We start from the raw sequence: 20584 nt of genomic DNA on the forward strand, positions 1-20584 counted from the left end.
TTCTCCATTGAATTTCCTACTCACCTGCCATTTCGCCCATTGCCTCTGTTGCCTTCAATAAAAGTCATCTGTGTCATTCTAATCCTCTGTGTGAGTCTCCTTCCGTAACAGAAGACCAGACTGCAGACAGGATTATGGCAACATGAGTGCACCCGATCCGTTCCAGAAGATCGTGGACTACCTTTGGCGAATCCTCACCTCCACCACTAAAACGACACTTCCGTTTACTTCCGTCACCACCACCACTGCTTCTTCATCGACAGTGGTTGCCAGTCCCATGGCCCAACCAGCGCCCTTCTCTGGTGTGGCAGAGGAGTGCAACAGATTTCTACTGCAGTGCTCGTTGGTCCTAGAGATGCAGCCGCATCTCTACACACTGGACAGAGCTAAGATTGCCTTCATCATATCCCTGCTGTTGGGGCGAGCGTTCCAATGGGCCGAAACCATCTGGTCGCAATACGGTACTGTAACACAATCACTTAATAATTTCTTCAAACACTTCCGTGAAGTTTTTGGCAGACCAGCGGGTGATTCCTCTGTCAGTGACCAACTGTGCCATCTCTGTCAAGGTTCAATGTCTGTTAATGATTATGCTCTCAAGTTCAGGACCCTCGCTGCTGCCAGCTGATGGAATGAGCGCTCGCTCCTCACCATCTATCGGCAGGGATTGGAGCTGAGAGTGTGGCTGCATATCGCTGCATATGATGATACCATCGGCTTAGAACGTTTCATTCAACTTTCCATCAGATGTGCCAATCATATACAGTTTTGTCTTGAGGAACACCAGGGTCAACCATCCACTCCATTCCTCCATCGGCCAGAGAACATCAGCACTCCAGAACCAGGCCACGAACCCATGTAAGTGGACGCTACCTGATTGAATTACGCTGAGTGGCAGAGGTGGCTGACCCAGGGCTTGTGTTTCTACTGCAGTGCTGATGAGCATTTAATCTCCGCATGCCCAATTCGTCTTCCACGACCCATGGTGAGTGTCATTAAGCCATCCATTGTTAATATGCAGCCCCTCACCACTATAGTTATGCTTACTGCCTCCGATGTTTCCATTCCAGAACATGCCCTCCTCGATTCCGGGTAAGCCAGGAATTTCATCTCCAGGAGCCTCTGCCACCAGCTCAACCTCCCGACCACAGCCACCAAAACCATCTATAAGGTTCAGTCGGTGACCGGAAAACCACTTAGCCGAAGACACATTTGATGCAGTGCTGGTCCTCTCCATTTACAAGTCGGCCAGCTGCATGAGGAAACTCTCCACCTCCTGGTTCTGGAAGATTCCACCACTGATGTGACTTTTGGGCGCCCGTGGTTTGTGCAGCATAAACCCATCATCTCCTGGAAGACGGGTGAGGTCCTGAAGTGGGGCAGTAGATGTTTTCCTGACTGTTTTCCTCAAACTCCTCATCCATCATCGCACCATTCAGAGACCCTCACCATCAACTCCATGTCCATTGAAAGTCCAGTAGAGAAAGTCAGTTGCTTCAGTGACGTCTTTTGCCCAAAGAAAGCCTTACAGCTGCCTCCACATCGGCCATGGGACTGTGCCATTGATCTGATTCCGGGTGAGCCAGTGCCCCGTGGAAAGATTTAACTACTCTCACTCTCTAAACAGAAGGCCATGGAGGAGTATATTGAAGAGGCTTTACAACAAGGCTACATCCGCCCTTCAACGTCCCCTGCTGCTTCGAATTTCTTCTTCGTAGCCAAGAAGGATGGAGGCTTGCGGCCTTGTATAGACAACCAGGCACTCAACAAGATAACTGTGAAGTTCCGTTATTCACTTCTCCTCATTCCAGCGGCACTTGAACATCTCCGTGGAGCCACCGTTTTCACCAAGTTGGACCTCCGCAGTGCCTACAACCTCATCCGGATATGTGAGGGAGACGAGTGGAAGACAGATTTCATTAACCCTACTGGCCACTATGAATATCTGGTGATGCCGTATGGCCTAATCAACACCCCCCTCTGTATTCCAGGACTTCTCCACTTCTCCAGGAGTATCTCCATCGGATTGTCCTTATCTATATTGATATTCTCATCTCCCGGAGCATGGCAGAACATCGCCACCACGTCACGGAGGTCATGAAACACCTGAGAGAATTCCATCTTTTCCTCAAAGCCGAGAAATGCTCCTTCCATCTATTCTCAGTGCAGTTCCTTGGATACAACATCAGTAGCGGTGGCATCCAAATGGACGAGGGGAAGGTGGAAGCCATTAAAAACTGGTCCATTCCTACCACCATTAAGGAACTTCAGTGCTTCCTGAGATTCTCAAACTTCTACAGATGATTCATCCACAACTACAGCTCCATCACCAGTCTGTTGAAGAACAAGCCCAAATCTCTGTCCTGGTCACCAGCTACCACAGAATAATTCCAACTACTCAAAAAGGCCAGTGCACCACTCCTCATCCACCCAGACTCCAACAAACCCTTCGTCATGGAAGTGGACACCTCCACCACCAGGGTAGGAGCAGTGTTGTCTCAGCAGCAGGGGACTCCAGCCAAACTCCATCCATGTGCCAAACTATGACATCAGCAACAGGGAACACCTCGCTATCAAGCTGGCTCTTGAGGAATGGAGGCATTGGTTGGAGGGTGCACAACATCCTTTCATCGTCCTCACTGATCACAAGACTTTCTGACCACAGAATAACAAGTGATGGGTGCTTTTAAAACTTTGTGAATCTTTTCTTTCAAACCTGAAGAGCTGTGTCCACCATAGAGATTAAAGGTGCTGTATGTAGAATTTACACCTACTGGTTGAACTAGGTATTGCAGTCCAAATTCAAAATATTGGAGAGGGGTTTTTTTTCCACCCGGCCCCTCCTCCTTAGATTTGACCCACATGCAGGTTGCCAGATTGGAACAGGAACGAGCACACCTTACTTGGCAGCTTCCATGACTGAAATGAAATGCGCTGTGTTTTCTGCCAACTGGCAACCCGGAGTGCCGAAATACAATTGGGTAAACTGGCAATGGGCGGGTTAAACAGACCAAAACAGAGACAGACCTTCTGACAAGGAATGCACATTTTCAAAGGAGAATAACTGACTATAGCATTGTTTTTCAGATAAACAAACATGTTAACTTAGGATGTTTCTTACATATCTGCAAACATATTATGGTATTTTTATGCTTAAGTAGAGTCAAAAACGTACATACAGCACCTTTAAGGAAAGGCCAGATTGATGTTGCTTTTTCTTGTTGGGCCGACAAAAAGTTACTTTTTAAAAAAAATATTTTTATCTGGTCTGCTTCAAAAGTCTAGCAACATTCATTGATGTAAAAATGATTGAGATGGCCAATCAAATCAAAGGCTGGCTTAATGTTAAATGACCTATATTAATATCCAGTGATGCTGTTTTGAATTGATTAGCAGGACAAGAAACATTTTTCACCATTTGGCATTTTTAATTTAAAAAAAAGGAAAAATGTTTCCATGCAGAATGCTGTGAATATCTGAAGGAATTTCCATACTTTTGACATTTCACATTACACATGAGAGCTGTAAAAATACAACTCTAAGGACGTGAATAGAAGTGTGTGATACTCATGAGGGTTCCGGCAGGATGGGAGATCGATGTACAGTGAATTTCTTGCATCTCAATGACTCTTAGAAATCTACATTCATTGAAAGAGATGCCGAGTAATCTATGAATAGTTTGTCCTTCATCTGCACTTCCAATAACAGACTCACTTATTCTGAGACCCACAGATGCAGAGCCACATGTAGAAACACCAGACACAGTGTTTTCATGCTTCATGTCACATGTTTATGAGCTGTGTTGTTCACATGGCAACGGGAACCACTCTCTGAAATACCATTACACTGAAAAGTTATCTATCTATCTATCTATCTATCTATCTATCTATCTATCTATCTATCTGTCTATCTGTCTATCTGTCTGTCTATCTATCTGTCTGTCTATCTGTCTGTCTATCTGTCTGTCTGTCTGTCTGTCATTGTGGATTTTCAGCCACTGTGTACTGTAGGTGTAAATATTTGCTCTGACAGTGATTCACTTTGATTATGTGATTATTACCACAAATTATGTGATGAATCATGCTTAGTTCAATTTTATTTGAACATTTTGGTATGATTCATATTTGTTTAAAAAAAGCTGCAAACACAAATGTAACTGAAGGAACAAATTACACCATAATGAAATATTAACACAAACAATACACCAGATTTTTCATTTACAGGGCCAAATAATTATTTTTATTTTGTATATAATAAATATTGATCATGTTTTGGATATGAAATGAATATGTAATACATTAGAATATCTATAACTGATTTTTTAATTCTGTAATGAACGCATCAAAGTTTATTTATGTCAATATATATTTTACACCCTCAGAGTTGATTTCAAAAACACTCGTGAAGAGATCTTGATTCGTATCTATGTTCTGTACCACAAGCATCCCTTTCACTGCCATGTGAAGAGTAAAACCCATCTGTGGGAGCTTATCATGCACATGCCAAAACACAGTTGCTTATTTCATTCAAATCTCAGAAGGCAAAAGAAAAACTTGACAAGGACTGAAATACCAAGAAATCATAAAAGTGACTGCGTGCATATACTTATGAATATGCGCTTGCCAAGATGAATATTATCACCTAACTTTGGTCTGTAAGTTCCACTTGATGAATGATTGTCTCTCTCAACACTCTTCTAAAGCAGTGATGACCTTAAGATGAACAGCGTTATAAATCTGTTTATCGCACATCACAGCGACATGTTTGATCAGGCTTTCTGGTGATTATACCGTCTTTACGTAACTCTGAATGTTAATCAGGGAATCGTGCATTTCTCTTACCCAGAACTTCAGATGGACCTTTGTGCATCCATGTGTATCCATGACAACGATACCCGGGAGGTGATGAATTCAGACTAAAGGGCAGAACCCAGAGGGCAAAACATGATAATGTATAAATGAGAGATTCGAAATCCAGTAACAGCTTGTTTGTGTGTACAAGATTATAGCTTAGAAACCATCACAGAAAGATTAGACACGGCTGCACTTTATAAGGGCACATTAATAACACTGACGCTCTCTCTCTCTCTGTGTGTGTGTGAAGTAGTCAATCAACTGCTGTTTCTGTTTATCAACTTGATTGACTGTTGACTGAAAATGCAAATGATGGCAATGTTTTTTTGCACTGCTTACAGTGCAAATATTACCTTCAAAAATCATGTTAAATGGCTTTGTACAAAATACTGGGCGTAAATGATAGGGTATAATAGGCAAAATTATTTTAAGATTTTTTTTTTTAACTATTAAAAGAAAAAGTTACATTTATTATAATAACAACAACAACAACAATAAATGTATATATGTAAAAATGACATAGCCTACATAGAAAATGTATAATAACAAGAATTGCTTCATATATTACAGTCACTGTTGTTGTTATTATTATTATAAATGTATACACACATACACACACCAAATAATATGATTAACAATACAAAAATTAATTGATATTTTATATAGCCTGAAATGTAGGTAAATGTATATATGTAAATTACATAGCCTATGTTTAAATTTCCATTTATAATAACAAGAATTGCTTTATATATTACAGTCACTGTTGTTGTTGTTATTATTATAAATGTACACACACACACACACACACACACACACACACACACCAAATAATATGATTAACAATACTAAAATTCATTGATATTTTATATAGCCTACTTTTGCTTATTGTTACCGTATAACATATACGTAGAGAAATATTGCAAACTTAATTAATTGGATGTTTCACCTACATTTCAGGTGTCCTAACAGAGCAACCACAGAAGTATTTCCTCACATTTACTGTGTGCAAGTTCTTTTTTCTTCATTTTTTTTTGTTTTTGTTTTGCAACAGCGTCCTCGTCTGGTGGATATGCAATATAAGCTGCAACATAGTTTCAAAACTTAACTTTTCACAATGCATGTTGTGTGTATTTGACAAAATAAAACTGTTTTCTAAATCAAGTGAGACGGAAGAAGTTTACAGACCCGTAGGCTGAGGATTTTTACTTCAAATGAGTAGACTGCGCTGTCGCGAATCAATGCCATATAAGTCTCTATTTGATAGAAGTGAGTAAAACGGTGCTGACGTCAGAGGAAGTGCGTAGCTCATTTCTATTGTGGATTCTAGCCTGTCCACTCTGCTCCGCCGCTTTCACCACTGTTCCGTATTAACGGAACCACAAGAGGGCTCATTAATCAGTGTTTAGCATTATGTTCAGCATATTTCATAATACAAAGAAAATTATTTTAAAGACAACTGTTTTTAAAAATGTATATTAATGCAGATTTGTAATTAATATACATTAAACGTTTGTTTCTTAGAGGTTTGTGTTTTACATTTATTTTGTGTGGTCATTTTACAAAAGTTTAAAGAACTATGGCTGAGTGTGTTACAGAAAATATAACAGTTGATTACTGAGCACTTAATATTTCTGATATTTATTATTTGACATTTTAGTTATGAATTAAATTTCTAAACTATTTAAAACAGAAATGAACTACATTATATTATATTATATTATATTATATTATATTATATTATATTATATTATATTATATTATATTATATTATATTATATTATATTATATTATATTATATTATAACACTGATTCTTGAGAAGTGGGACAAAACCTTGTGCTCAGACAAATTAAACTTCATTTACGTATCTTATATGTACAAAGCTACTGAGATATGCTTACAACCTCCCAACTTTTCTCTTTTGTTATCAAAATGTGCTTTTTACCTTGGACTGAGTAATATAATTTCAACTTTATCTTTAACAGCAATCAAGATGTTTTTAACATTTCAAAACACATTTTCTTGTTAGCAGACAGATTGCACTTTCACACGTGACCAACAATTCCACAACAAATATAAAATATCATAATGAAATATTATCAAAATGTACAACTGATGGAGGTGACAGAACTGACGGAGTTGACACATGACGGTGGTGACGAAAACCTGAATTTCTACTCATTTTAACTATCAAATATATTGAATCAATCAATTACTGTATTAAAACAAACACAACAAACGTGAATATGTTATTGTTTATAAAGCTTTTATTCAAGAGTCACATTTAAGTATTTTGATATATCATTGGAGCACAAAATCTTATGGTGGTGACATCTGACGGTATTGACAAATTTGGCATTTCTTTCACAAAACAAATGGAGTTCATGTAGCCATTTTATATTATTTATTTATTTTCTGTTGATGCTAGATATTAATGTAACCTGCTTCAGGAGAATAAAATGATCTAAATATTTCAAATAATTTCCTCAGAAATTCGAAGATGGTGTTGACATCTCATGGTTGTGACACAGGAAATATTAGCCTTAGGATTTAAAATTTTCTAAAACTATAAAATTGAGTCTGTCTGACAGGGATGTGGCAAGGGGGTCCTTTAGAGTGACAGCTGCCCCTGATATTCCCTGATTTGATTACATTTTAATGAATGTCTGACGGTGTTGACAAAAAGTGGGAACACAACTTTGAAACCTTATGAAACATGCATGTGTCACTGAAAAACAACCTTGCTTTGATATGAGGTATTATGAAGTGTTGCTTTTGATAAAACATGTGTTTCATCATTAAAAATTTTTTAAATCTATTTTATAGCATATGAATTATTGAACCCTTCTCTGTGGACACACTGTTTTAGATGCAGTGAGAAGACAATAAGTGTCATAGATTCCACATAATAATGATAAAATTAAATTGAAGGGGATAATTGTGTCAAATACATTCTATTATTAATCCCCATAACATTTACAATTTAAAATATTTGTATTTTTAAACCTAATAGCAGTTAATGTCCAGTAATAGCTGGACATGTTTTGTCCCATGTCTCAAGAATCAGATTATATTATTATATTATATTAATTTATTATATTATATATTATATTATATTATATTATATTATATTATATTATTATATTATATTATATTATATTATATTATATTATATTATATTATATTATATTATATTATATTATATTATATTATATTATATTATATTATATTATATTATATTATATTATATTATATTAATTATTATATTGTGCCCAAACAAGGTTTGAAGGTTCTGCATAGCTGCGGTGCTGATCCATGTAACCAATCAGAAGCCCAGCCGAGCAGCACGTGACCCGGAAGAGCGAGCAGAGAGGACAGTCTGTTTTTTGAGAAAAACATCTTTGTCTCAGAGAGAACGAAAAAAAGTGGAAAAGCAACAGATCTGAGGGGCGTCTTATGTTGTCGAATAAAATCTGAATCGTCTCTCAGGATAAGTTGTGCTGAAGGGGATGCTGGGGGTGTCAGAGATGACGGGCAGGTACGATGTTTTTATTTTTATTTTTAATTTTTATTTTTAATTTGATATGTTACGGAGAAGTCTCTAACCAGAGATTCTGTAGATATCTGCAGTTTTATTAATTACTTTATTACCTTACTTCTCTTTCTTTTTTCCACCCTCTCTCTTTGTCTACTCTTAAACGGTTAGTGTGAAATCTGTGTTTTGGTATAGAGGGAAAACTATGAAATGTAATGCATTGAGATGAGAGGGCGGATGCTAAGCTAATTAGCCTCCCTAGTGGAGTTTACACACACACACACACACACACACACACACACACACACACGTCTGGTCAGCTATCCTTGTAGGGACTCTCCATAGGCGTAATGGTTTTTATACTGTACAAACCGTATATTCTATTGCCCTACACCAACCTTTCTTCATTTTTACTTTTTGGGTCAGTAACAATTTATTTATTTGTATATATAAATTAATACTTAAATGGATGAAAAGTGATAGTAAAGACATTTTATTATGTTTAAATTATCTCGATTCTACAACGAATACTGAAAGAAAGTATCATGGCTTCTACAAAACTATGAAGCAGGATAACTGTTTTCAACATTGATAATAATGTTTTTAAGCACTAAATCAGCATATTAGAATGATTTCTGAGGGCTCATGTGAATACAGGAATACATGACATTTTAAAATATGTTCAAATACTGCAGTAATATTTCACAATTACTGTTTTTACATAAATTAAATGATGCCTTGGTAAGTATATGATCACCTGAATGTATTTTAGAATGTGTAGATCTGAAATGTCTTTTATAACTTTTTTTGTTAATTGTATAGGCTACCTTGTGTAATTTTTTTCCTGAGATCGCCATGGAAATAGCCTTGATGCTGGCATGGCGTTAAAAAGTGAATAAAATAAATAAATAAGGGTAAGCATATGAGACTAAAAAATAAATAAATACAATTATAGATCCCAAACTTTTAAGTGGTAGTACATATAAGATTCTGTGTAATATTCAGATTAAGTTTTCTAATTATTTACTTGTATGTGCAATGGGGTTCTAAAGTATAAGAACACTAATGAAAATACTTGTTGCATTTTTCTAATGAAAAAGAAAAAATACATTTGAAATGAAAAGTAAAAAAAAAAAAACTTTTTCAAACTTTTATACCCCACTGTATATTCTCCCCAAATAGATGCTGGATAAGCTGGGAGTGTGTCACAGACATAAGCAAACCTTCAACACACACACACACAGATGGCACAGCTCCCACTTCCTCACACAGCGGTGTGAGACCTCCACTGTTGCTCTGTGAGCTCTTGCGTGTAATAAGAATTGACATTCACCAGTCTCCATCTCTTTAACACGCAAATGATCTATTTATAGATCTACGCTGTGTTAGTACACAAGCAGATCTTCTCTGCTCAACTTCACTTCACCATATAGGGAACGCGGCCTTCATCAGTCTGCTTTAACGCCATGACAGCGGTGAAGGGAATGAGGGGAAGCTGTAAAGATGCCCCATCCCCTAATAGTCACATCTCCTGTGACGTCATGCCATGAGTCATTTGAGATCACGTCTGGCAGTGTAACCACAGGCCACGGCAGACTTATTCTGTTTGTGAGATGTAAACATTGGTTGCAGTCTTTCCTGGTCACTCTTAAATGGAGAAACTTAATATCTTGCAAAGTGCCAGACAGGCTACATGGAATTTTTGAGTAGAGAAACATCAGTGTGAAGCACTTCCAGGAGCAGGGTGACAAATTACAATATGATACTGATATCAATTAAATTTAATAATATTCAGTGAAACGTGCTTAATTGAAGAAATTAAATGATGTTAGTTTTTTATATGCTGTTTACTCAGAATTGAGTAATTTTTTGGGTGAACTATCCCTTTAAACATTGGCTCACTCTGTTTATTGGCTAAGCCAATGACAGTAATTGCGAAACGAGCAATTATCCTCAGATTAATCTGTCTGGCCAATATATCACTTTGTAAAAAAAGACATGAAATCAATTCATACATTCAACTTAACGGTCAAACATAGTTATATATACTTCAATTCAAAAGCTGGGTTTATAAGAGTTTTAAATGTTTTTTGGAAGAAGTCTCTTTACTCACCAAGGCTGCATTTATTTAATAAACAATACAGTAAAATCACTAATATTTTCAAATATTGTTACAATAAAAACAAAAACTGTTTTCTATTTGAATATATTTTAAAACATCATTTCCTGTGATGCAAAGCTGAATTTTCAGCATAATTACTGCAGTCTTCAGTTTCATATGATTCTTCAGAAATCATTTTAATATGCTGATTTGCTGCTCAAAAAAACATTATCAGTATTTAAAACAGTTGTGCAGCTTAATAAATTTGTAGAATGTTTTTCATGATTCATTGATGAATAGAAAGTTAGAAAGAACAGCCTTTTTTTTACTATAAATTCTGATATTTTATTGCATTCTTGAATAAAAGTAAATATTTCTTTAAAAAAATAATTCTTACTGAGGAAAGCTGACTCGTAATGTTGTGTTAGATCTAAAGGCTTATTGTCACTGTTGTTAATTTCTCCTGACATTGATCTGTTTCTAACAGCAACATGGCAAATGCCCTGGCAAATGCCTCGTGTGAACGGTGTAAAAGCGGATTTGCCCCAGCGGAGAAGATCGTCAACAGCAACGGCGAGCTGTATCACGAACAGTGCTTCGTCTGCGCACAGTGTTTCCAGCAGTTTCCTGAAGGGCTCTTTTATGAGGTACTTGCTTTAAACCTGTCATGTAGCATTTCATCTTGAAGCCTATTGGTTTAAAGAGTAATATCATAGATTACCTTTTTTGTTTTTTTAGTAAATTATAGGAAGACCCTGAAGTCCACTTAGATTTGTTGTGTAGCCTAATGGTTTTTGTAGCAAAAACCTGAAATATAATATAAATTTATAAATGTACTGTACAATATAAATATTAGGGCTGTCAAATTGGCTTAAAAACTAAATTTGAATTTTGTACTAAAATATCAATATTCGAATTATATTCGAAATTAAAAGGCATAATTTCTGTCGGGAAAAAACTTTTGGCTTCTCTCCTGAGGCCACAAGAGGGCGCATCCAGCAAAATATTGCTAATGCACATTTCTTCAGAGCAATACAAATAACAGGACTATCTTTGAAAAAAGTGCATAGTGTTTATAAACCATATATAATTAATTACGTAGCTTAAACAATTAGAAACAAAAAGCATCATGTATGAATGTGTAGTTTAATACAAAGAACTGAAAACCAATCACAAAGGGCACTTTTTTCAATAAAAACATGAGATGCAGAAAAACGCCATAAAGTCACGAGACGTGTTTTTTAAAAGTTTAACTTCCATGAATTTTACATGGTTTTCTACATGCGGCTCTCTTGTGCGAAACACGAGTGCAACGGTGATTGATGTCCCTGTAGGAAATGAGATAAATATGCATTCTGTGTGAACGGCTTGGTTTCAGTTTTGATGTAAACATCTTCTCCTCACATGTTCTCTTTTTCCACAATACTTTGAATGAGCAGTGGGTTCAACTGGATAGGCTAAAAAAAAAGCATTAAAATGCAACGACACTCCCATCGTCATCGCATCTTGTGCGCCACTGATAAGGCAGCCTGACGGACACCTAAAATTCGAATGCAGAATGTGGATTTTTATTTTAAATTTGTTGAATATTCGAATAAATGTTTTTTTTGACAACCCTAATAAATATAAGTAAATAGTGTAAATAATATAAATATCTATTAATGCAGAAATATATGTAATTTTTTATTTATTTTTTTTTTTTATAAAAGTGCAGACATTTCTTCAAAGTTCTGGAAGTTATAGTATGTTTTGTCTGCAGGTTGCAATTGTCTGCAGTTGATTGACTTTGAGATGTATTCCCATTGGAGCTGATGTTATGTTTTATTTTTCTCCCTTCTGTCCATAGTTTGAGGGAAGGAAATACTGTGAGCATGATTTCCAGATGTTGTTTGCTCCCTGTTGTCACCAGTGTGGTAAGAGACGCACACACACAAACATATGAACAGGTGATGTTATTGACTATGCTGATTGTGAATTGTGTCCCTCATATTCCCACAGGAGAGTTTATAATTGGGCGTGTGATTAAGGCCATGAATAACAGCTGGCACCCTGACTGTTTCTGCTGTGATATCTGCCAAGCCGTGCTCGCCGATGTTGGATTTGTCAAGAACGCCGGCCGGTGAGTTTACAGCCAATGAGGGGTGACTGTGAACGTGCGACTGACAGGCTACATACATTCAATTGGTCTATGATCAGCTTTCATTAATTATCTTAAGCAATTCTGATTCTTAAACACGGGTTTTTAGTCCTACCAACCAGAATCATCCTTTTGAGATGGTTGCATATGGAACCAATTCGAGCGTTCTGATTGGCTGATGTGCATATCTGCTTTTTCCAGCCATCTCTGCCGTCCATGCCATAACCGCGAGAAAGCTCGGGGCCTCGGGAAGTACATTTGTCAGAAGTGCCACGCCATCATTGAGGAGCAGCCCCTTATTTTCAAAAACGACCCCTACCATCCCGACCACTTCAACTGCAGTAACTGTGGGTCAGTACGACACCAAATGATTCCATCTGCTGTGTCCATTTATTGTAAGTAATGTAAATTTGAGGTTGTGTGTTTTACAGTAAGGAGCTGACAGCTGACGCTCGTGAGCTGAAAGGGGAACTCTACTGCCTCCCCTGCCATGATAAGATGGGTGTGCCGATCTGCGGAGCCTGCAGGCGTCCTATCGAGGGCCGTGTGGTCAACGCCATGGGCAAACAGTGGCATGTTGAGGTCTGTGTATTTTATTTAGATTTTTAAAATTATGTTCAACATAGTGACAGTTCTAGTACAGTGTGCATCATAATTTTTCTGAAAACATATTTAATTAAGGATGTTAGGCGATGCAAAAAACTGCATGTTTATTGGTCAGAATGGCCGCCTTGGCAAGGAATCAATGTGAACACAATCCGCTATGTATTAAGTGTATATAAGCAGATCTTTGTAATAGTAATCAAACAATAATATAGGAGAAACTTCACCTGGATAACTTTAGTACTTCAATTAAGCTCTCTGCAGTCAAACTGCATCAGATCGGTATTAATGTGTATTATATAATAATCAAGCAGTGAAAACTATGTCAGATAATTTATTTTATTAGTCATAATATTCTGGATGTTTACTTGAATACTTCAGTATTCTTCAAGTTTTTGTGTGTTTTATTTGTTATTTTATCACTTGTAATTTGTTCATTACTGACTGCATACCTAAATAATTGTTTGAAAAATGAAAACATTTAAATAGTGAAAAATAAAGGTTTCATGCTGTTGTCATATTCAGCTTGCAAATATTTTACTGATATTTAATTGTTTATTTAAAGGAGCTTATTTATTGCAGTATTACTAAAATGCTTTTGACTCCTGAAATGTTGTTATTGTGACAGTCCTACATATAATTAAGTATTTTTTTTTTTCATTATTACAAAATAAAACAATATAATACCAGTCTTTTTTTTTCTGTGTTGCCTGGACGATATGGCTTTTAAAGAAATTAAAGTTTTTATTCAATAAGCACGCACTAAACTGATCAAAGGTGACAGTAAAGGCATTTATAATTTTTTTTAACGAATGCTGTTCTTTTGAACTTTGTTCAAAGCATCCTGAAAAAAGTCTCACAGTTTTCACAAAAAAAATATTAAGCAGTCAACTGTTTTCACCTTTGATGATTATAAGAAGTATTTCTTGAGCAAATCAGCACGTTAGAATGATTTCTGAAGGATCATGTGACACTAAAGACTTGAGTAATGATGCTAAAAATTCAGCTTTGCCATCACAGGAATAAATTACATTCTAAAATATTGCACTAATATTTTACAATACTGCTGTCTCACTGTACTCAAATAAATGCACCTTTAGTGAACATAAGAGACAAAATCAATCAAGACTTTTGAATGGTAGTGTATATTTGAAGGGCATGCTCACAGCTTGTGTGTTTGTGTGTCTCTACAGCATTTTGTCTGTGCCAAGTGTGAGAAGCCTTTCCTGGGACACCGTCATTATGAGAGAAAAGGCCTTGCTTACTGCGAGACTCACTACAACCAGGTAACACATGCCTGGCTCTTCTTTCAAAAGCGCCTTTTGATCTGAAAAGGCTGTTGTGGATAATGAAACTTTTTAATGTGAGACTAAAACATCTGTTTTGTCTGTTATGCAGCTCTTTGGTGATGTTTGTTATCATTGCAACCGTGTGATTGAAGGAGATGGTAATTGCTCTTTATTTGAACATGATATTGACGTTTAGTTCCCAACCTTTAAAGCTTCAATATATAATAATTACAAAAAAGAATGCTTTGATGTGCAGTTGTTATGGCTAGGGGTGCTGACTTGTTTTTGTGTTTTCTCTCAGTGGTGTCTGCTCTGAATAAGGCTTGGTGTGTGAATTGCTTCTCGTGCTCGACCTGTAACACCAAGCTCACCCTCAAGTAAGTGATTTTACACACACGTACTCATCCTATATCACAATCTGTCCTCTTTCCTTTTTCTCTTAGCGATTGTTCGGTAGCTGTGTTTAAATTTGTGCAGAAGTGCCTTTAAATTGTCTCTCTCGGCTGCTGTGATGTACTTCTTTGGATCATTACTAACCTTTCTCTCCAGCTAACTCTTTTATTCTCTACTTCTGTCCCATTCAATTCTCCTTCGCTCGCAAAATGCTACCGCATCCCATTTCTCTTTCTCTTTCCCACTTCAAACCCATTCTTCTTCCAATTTTCCATCCAATTTCCCCTCCTTTTCGCTTGTTTCTCCTCTTTCCTCCCTCATTGTCCCTGATGGTGGCCCTGCAGGGACAGGTTTGTGGAGGTGGACCTGAAGCCGGTGTGTAAACACTGTTACGAACGCCTGCCGGAAGAGCTGAAGCGCCGTTTGGCGAAACGTGAACGTGACTCTCGCGAACGGCGAAAGAAAGTCATCGCTGTCTGTCTGTAACCCTTTTCTCTCCTTTTCCTTCTTCATGCTCATCTGCTTCACTCGTTCATTATCATTGGTTAGTGTCGTCAGCCTTACCATTTTTTTTTCCCCTGCTTTTTTCAGCAACTTTTTCCTGTATTTTTATCATTAATCATTATTGGATATTTAATTATGCATGCTTACATTCCCTTTTTTGCCATCAATCCCCCCATTTTAGAGGGTAAATGTACATTTACCATCATCTTATGCTCACTTTGGCCCAATCCCAATTCTATTTTATACCCCTTCACCTACCTCTACCCTTACACCTACACCTTACCCCTTCCCCTTCACCTTGAAACACAGTGGCAAGGGATAGGAGTAAAAATATTCCCCTAAGAAATTGGACACCACTACTATACCGTTACATGTCAACTATACCGTTATACACCGTCTAGCTTCTACAATACACACATCTATACTGGTGTGCATTAGAGCCTTACCGTTCTATATTAATGCGCTGCTTACTGACATACATATCGGAGATTGCGCTGCTCACACATCCAGGAGCAAAGAATCTTGTCAACGCTGCCTCGCGACTTTTATTAATAACATAGTTTAAATACTGAATCTGTTTTTGAAGAAACTCACTCATTGTAAAGAGAGATGCACAGACGTACGTACACACAACTTTCATCCCTCTCTCGAATTGGCGATTGCGATTTTCTAATTATTGGGGGGGATTAGCCCCCCTCAGTGTCTGTGGTGGTTATCGTCCTGATCAGACATGAAAATATGTTGTGGCACTATCGTGCAGTCAGTAATGATTTAACGTGAGCAAACGTTATCTTTTTTTTTTTTGTGGCAAACGTTACTTTAAATAACATGACCGTAAATATGAATACACGATTGAATGTAAAATAAAACAAATGATTACGTTTCATTAAAATCTTTATTAATGCATTCTTAGTCTTTTTGTTTGCTCGGGCAGCCATGTTGCTGCTGTAGCCGGTTTTTGCTGAGATAATTCTCATACCCCTTCGTTTGAAGTGTGGTCCTGAAAAATCTTCATAGGGCTATCTGGCCCTTCCACCTACTCCTCCAGAGAATGGAGACACCCCTACCCCTAAAATGGGATTGGGCCTTACTCATAGAAAACACTAGTACTTTATATTCATTTTAAACAGTATTATTAATTGTTTAGATTGTTGTGATGCTTAACTTCAATGGTAGCGAATTTGTCTGACTTAAATATTCAATGTAGTTAATAAAATTTGAAAATTACATTAAAATTAAAATCAGCCAGTTATCGGCCATAACATCAAAATAATAATCTGGTTATTGTTATCAGCAAGAATTGTAATATAGATGCATCTCTATTTTCCAGTATTCATTTGCCAGTTCAGCATTATCATATTTTTTTTATATTTTATTGATGTTTCCCACCCATTTTTTTGGTAACTCATAGACCAAATTAATGCATGACACTGCCTTCAAAATGTTTATTGAAGTATTAATAAAATATTATATGATGTATTTTTTATTATTATCGTATTTAATATTTTAAACTGGCTTTTAATATTTTCAATGATCATTTTAGTAATTTTATTTTGTGCTTTTGTCAATTTTATTCTTTTTAATATTTATATTTAGCTGTATATTATTTTTATTTTAGTTTTAGTACTTCAACTTAAATTTATTTAATTACAGTTAGCTTCCAGAGCAATGTTTCTAAATTATTATTATTATTATTATTATTTTTTTTTTTTTTTACATTTTCAACCATATTTATTTTATTTCGGCTTTATTTTATTATCAAAAATTACTTTTGATAGTTTTAGTTGGAATGGAACGCATACGTGTAGATTATGTTTCTGGTCTGAATGTGTTAAAAATCACACTCCTAAAAGCAAACTTTGTGTTTTAGGAACAAGTTTGTGGAATTTGACATGAAGCCGGTATGTAAGAAATGTTACGAGAAGTTTCCTCTGGAGCTGAAGAAGAGACTTAAGAAGCTGGCGGAGACCGTGGGCCGCAAGTAGATCTCCTCGCCCACAGAGGGAGTCAAAGGATGGTCAATTGTTACATCCATGGTGCTTAAAGTACGAACAGAGACCAAACTAAATCTGGACCGCAAATTATCTTGGCTTAGTCGTAGAAGTGTGTCTTACGTGCTTAAACTTTGGTTTTCCATGGCAGATAGTAGCCAGCAGATTTTCTTTGGTCTCATACCAACAGATGTTCTTGTGTCTTAACACTCTGCAATCAAAACCAAACAAATACTTTTATTTTGTTTATTGATATATATATATGTACTTGCATGTGTATAAAGATAATACCAGTTATATTCACACTGTTCAGAGTGACTATTCAGCACGTTTGTGACTTCTGTTGCTTCATATGCAATGCCACAGCTTTTTCTCAAGGCTGAACCCCTTTTTGTGTCCTGACTGTGGGCCCAGCTTTGATGTATTGATCTGAGAGTTGTATTTGATATTTAATGTATGCTCAAGCCTCATATTTTTCTGTCAGACAGGGGATCAGAAGCTAATGCATGATGTAATGACCCTGGAGCAACACGACAAGCTCTAAACCAAACTTTTTGCTCAACTGAAAATGCTGAGGCTGTGTAATCTCCTCCCCAGCTTAAATTATCTTGCTTTATTAAAGCCCTCGCTGTGTTCTCGAAATATGCAATAAATTAGACCACATAAGAGGTTTATGAACCATGTTGACTGTCTTGCGTCATAACATCCTTATCTTTTTCATTTCGTTTTTAAAGTTTAGTTTTATGACATGCCTGCCTTATTTTTCTGGAGAAAAACGCCATTTATACTCTCCAAATATAATGAACTTGTGCCTTGTGTATTGTTATCTACATTGACAGCAATTATGTATGATTTTTGTAACAATTGACTGAACTTAAACATGATTTGACTGTCTTTGATTTCAGAATCTATTTTTAAGTATAAAAGACATTTTAAAAAGGAAACTTTTAACTTCACTACATTTCTTATATTAATCATTATATTTTGTGTTTGATTAAGCATTTAGCTATTTGCTTTTTTTTAAAGATTTTTTTTTTATTATTACAGTCAGGCATTTCATTTTAATTATTGAACATTAAGTTTTAAAGCCATTGCAAAACAACTTTATGAGTTCATCAATGTCTGCATTCACGGAATGATGCATTTTGGCAGAATATGTATTAATATGCTTGTTGGCAGCTTTTAAATGAAAAATCTCACTATGTTATGTATGAAATATCAATATATTAATAAAGTATGCACTATTTCTGATGTCTTAACATTTTCTTTGTAATGGAATTTTGTGATTTGTTTTTAAGTCCATGTCTATTAAGGTCATCTATAAATGTGTACTCTTAAAAATGTGCAAAACTAACTAATAGATAATACCCTTCAACCTACATGTATTTGCAGTCAACAGTCTATATTGATGACCCAATGTCCACTCCAATAAAATTCAAAGGCACAATAGTAAAATTGTCATTCGGGCAAACATCACCATGAAGTACCATACAATAGTCTATATACTCACATGCAGTATTTTAAGTTATCTGAACTGCATGAAATAAGGGACCAATACAGTGTTAAGAACAGACTGATATCATATTTTGTGTTAATATAAGAAAGAAAGTCTTATCGGTTTGATTGTTAGTTTGAGTGGACACTTCTTCGGAAATATGTCACCAGGTGGCGCTGCTACACTGACCAGAATCTTATAGCTGAAGTCTTCAGAGAAAGCTGCATTTCGTTTGGAAGAGTACCTCAATCCTACTATATCCTCTTCGATACTTTCTCTTCCTTCTCTAGTTTTCCTTTAGAATTACACTGAGTTGAAGTGCATGGTTGAATTGTTTCATTCAAAAGATTTTGAAAAAAGAAAAGAGATGCAACACTTATTAAGTGCTCTGAGGAGGATTGAACTGAATAAACAACCCAGTATCACTGAACCGCTGAACAGACTCGCTGTCTTACCCTCTACAGCTGTGCTTCTAAGTACAAATGAAACAATACCTCTGATTCCATTATTGTGGCTCAACAGCAGAAGTGAGAAAAGCAGAAAAATATTATCTGGGTGTCGCCTCGCCTCTGTCATCATTTACAATGGCAGTAATTTACATTCAGCCGCGCTAATTTCTGTGCTCTCGAGGGCTGCAGCAATTCGTCATTTCCTTGCGAGCATCTCTTCCTCTATGGAGTCTTTTCAAATGAAACGAATGAAGGAAATGACAAAGAACAATGAGACACATTCAAAAAGTTCTCAAAGAGAGCAATTGAAGAGGGTGGATTTGACTAGTAAGTTTCCTTAGAGATAATCTTCAACAATACATGTCGTCACGGCAGGGCTGTAACCTCCGCAGACATTGTTCTCCTCAGTATTTCTATTTAGATTTCAGTGTTGTTTGTTAGTAGACAGACAGACAGACAGTGGCAAACAGGTATTACACAGGAAAGACCAAGAGTAAATCCTAAGGAAAGCGTGGCTCTACGATCGGCGAACAATATGCAGCGGGCTTGAGAAGAGAGGTAGTCCAATACCATGAGCAATAGTCCAGGCGAGGTACAAACAGAGTCCGAACGGCGAGCCATGGATTAATCCAACATACACAGGCAGGAAACAGGAAACAAGGCAACACGAAAAGACTAGACTAACTAGAACAAGAGTCTAGACTCAGTAAAGCAGCTATCACTCGGTGAGAGATAAACGCAGAACAATACTAGAGACTAAACAGAAACACGGAAAGGCTCGGTAAGGCAGCTAACACTTGTGAAAAATGCAGAACAATACTCTGCGACTTGAGCAGGATCTGAGTGTGTTTTATATAGAGTGTGTAATAGCTCTCACTGTGTGATCAGTGCAGCGTGTGATTGGCGACAGCTGTGTGATCAGTGCAATGGATGATTGGAAATGCAGTCCAGTGTGACGTGCAACAGTCTGTGTGGCGCGAGAGTCTATATGATGGAAGGGTGACCTCCGATGGCGAGTGGACGGCAGACCACGAACCGGATTCGTGACAGAGCTGCGGCGGAACAGAAGACCACCAGAGTGGCACCAGCAGACAGCAGAGCAGGAACCCACCAGGGCGGAACAGAAGAGCACCACGATGGATCTGGAGAGCACCACGACGGAACAGACTGATCAGGAACCCACAGCAGAGACTGGAGCCTAGGAAAAACTGAGACACAAAAAACAGAGAGAGCATA

General features: G+C 36.9%; 2 protein-coding genes across 6 annotated transcripts in view; one reads left to right on the top strand and one right to left on the bottom strand.

Moving 5' to 3' along the window:
- Positions 1–6132, bottom strand: part of thsd7bb (thrombospondin, type I, domain containing 7Bb) — a 76846-nt gene extending 70714 nt beyond the window's left edge. For 2 of the 3 annotated variants that reach the window (XM_058792125.1, XM_058792123.1), the window contains exons 1-3: positions 6039–6132; positions 5804–5934; positions 4842–4915 (exon numbers count right to left, since the gene is read on the bottom strand). The gene's annotated coding sequence lies outside the window, so the exon portion shown is untranslated. Of the gene's footprint in view, positions 1–24; positions 4073–4841; positions 4916–5803; positions 5935–6038 lie in introns of those variants that run through there. The other variant, XM_058792124.1, reaches the window with a different exon arrangement.
- A 2098-nt stretch (positions 6133–8230) lies between these two features.
- On the top strand, positions 8231–18655 carry lims1 (LIM and senescent cell antigen-like domains 1). Of its 3 annotated transcripts, XM_058791814.1 has the most exons (11): positions 8231–8389; positions 10975–11134; positions 12334–12400; positions 12486–12606; positions 12826–12975; positions 13056–13206; positions 14421–14513; positions 14626–14674; positions 14818–14893; positions 15254–15387; positions 17284–17417. In XM_058791814.1, coding segments are annotated over exons 1-11 (1032 nt in total). In that variant the 5' UTR covers positions 8231–8360; the 3' UTR covers positions 17286–17417. The 3 variants fall into 3 exon arrangements, with proteins under 3 accessions (XP_058647797.1, XP_058647798.1, XP_058647796.1); XM_058791815.1 differs by lacking the exon at positions 15254–15387 and having other exon boundaries at positions 17284–18655; XM_058791813.1 differs by lacking the exon at positions 17284–17417 and having other exon boundaries at positions 15254–15395.
- Positions 18656–20584: the final 1929 nt, after the last annotated feature.

This window comes from Onychostoma macrolepis, chromosome 11 (assembly GCF_012432095.1).
Source record: "Onychostoma macrolepis isolate SWU-2019 chromosome 11, ASM1243209v1, whole genome shotgun sequence".
Lineage (NCBI taxonomy): Eukaryota > Metazoa > Chordata > Actinopteri > Cypriniformes > Cyprinidae > Onychostoma > Onychostoma macrolepis.

Bases quoted from the DNA above. Each gene is read 5' to 3' on its own strand.
- lims1 (XM_058791813.1), top strand. From the start codon at position 8,361: ATGCTGGGGGTGTCAGAGATGACGGGCAG. The intron at 14,514-14,625 runs GTAACACATGCC...TCTGTTATGCAG, and splicing joins GCGAGACTCACTACAACCAG to CTCTTTGGTGATGTTTGTTA. The intron at 14,675-14,817 runs GTAATTGCTCTT...GTTTTCTCTCAG, and splicing joins CCGTGTGATTGAAGGAGATG to TGGTGTCTGCTCTGAATAAG.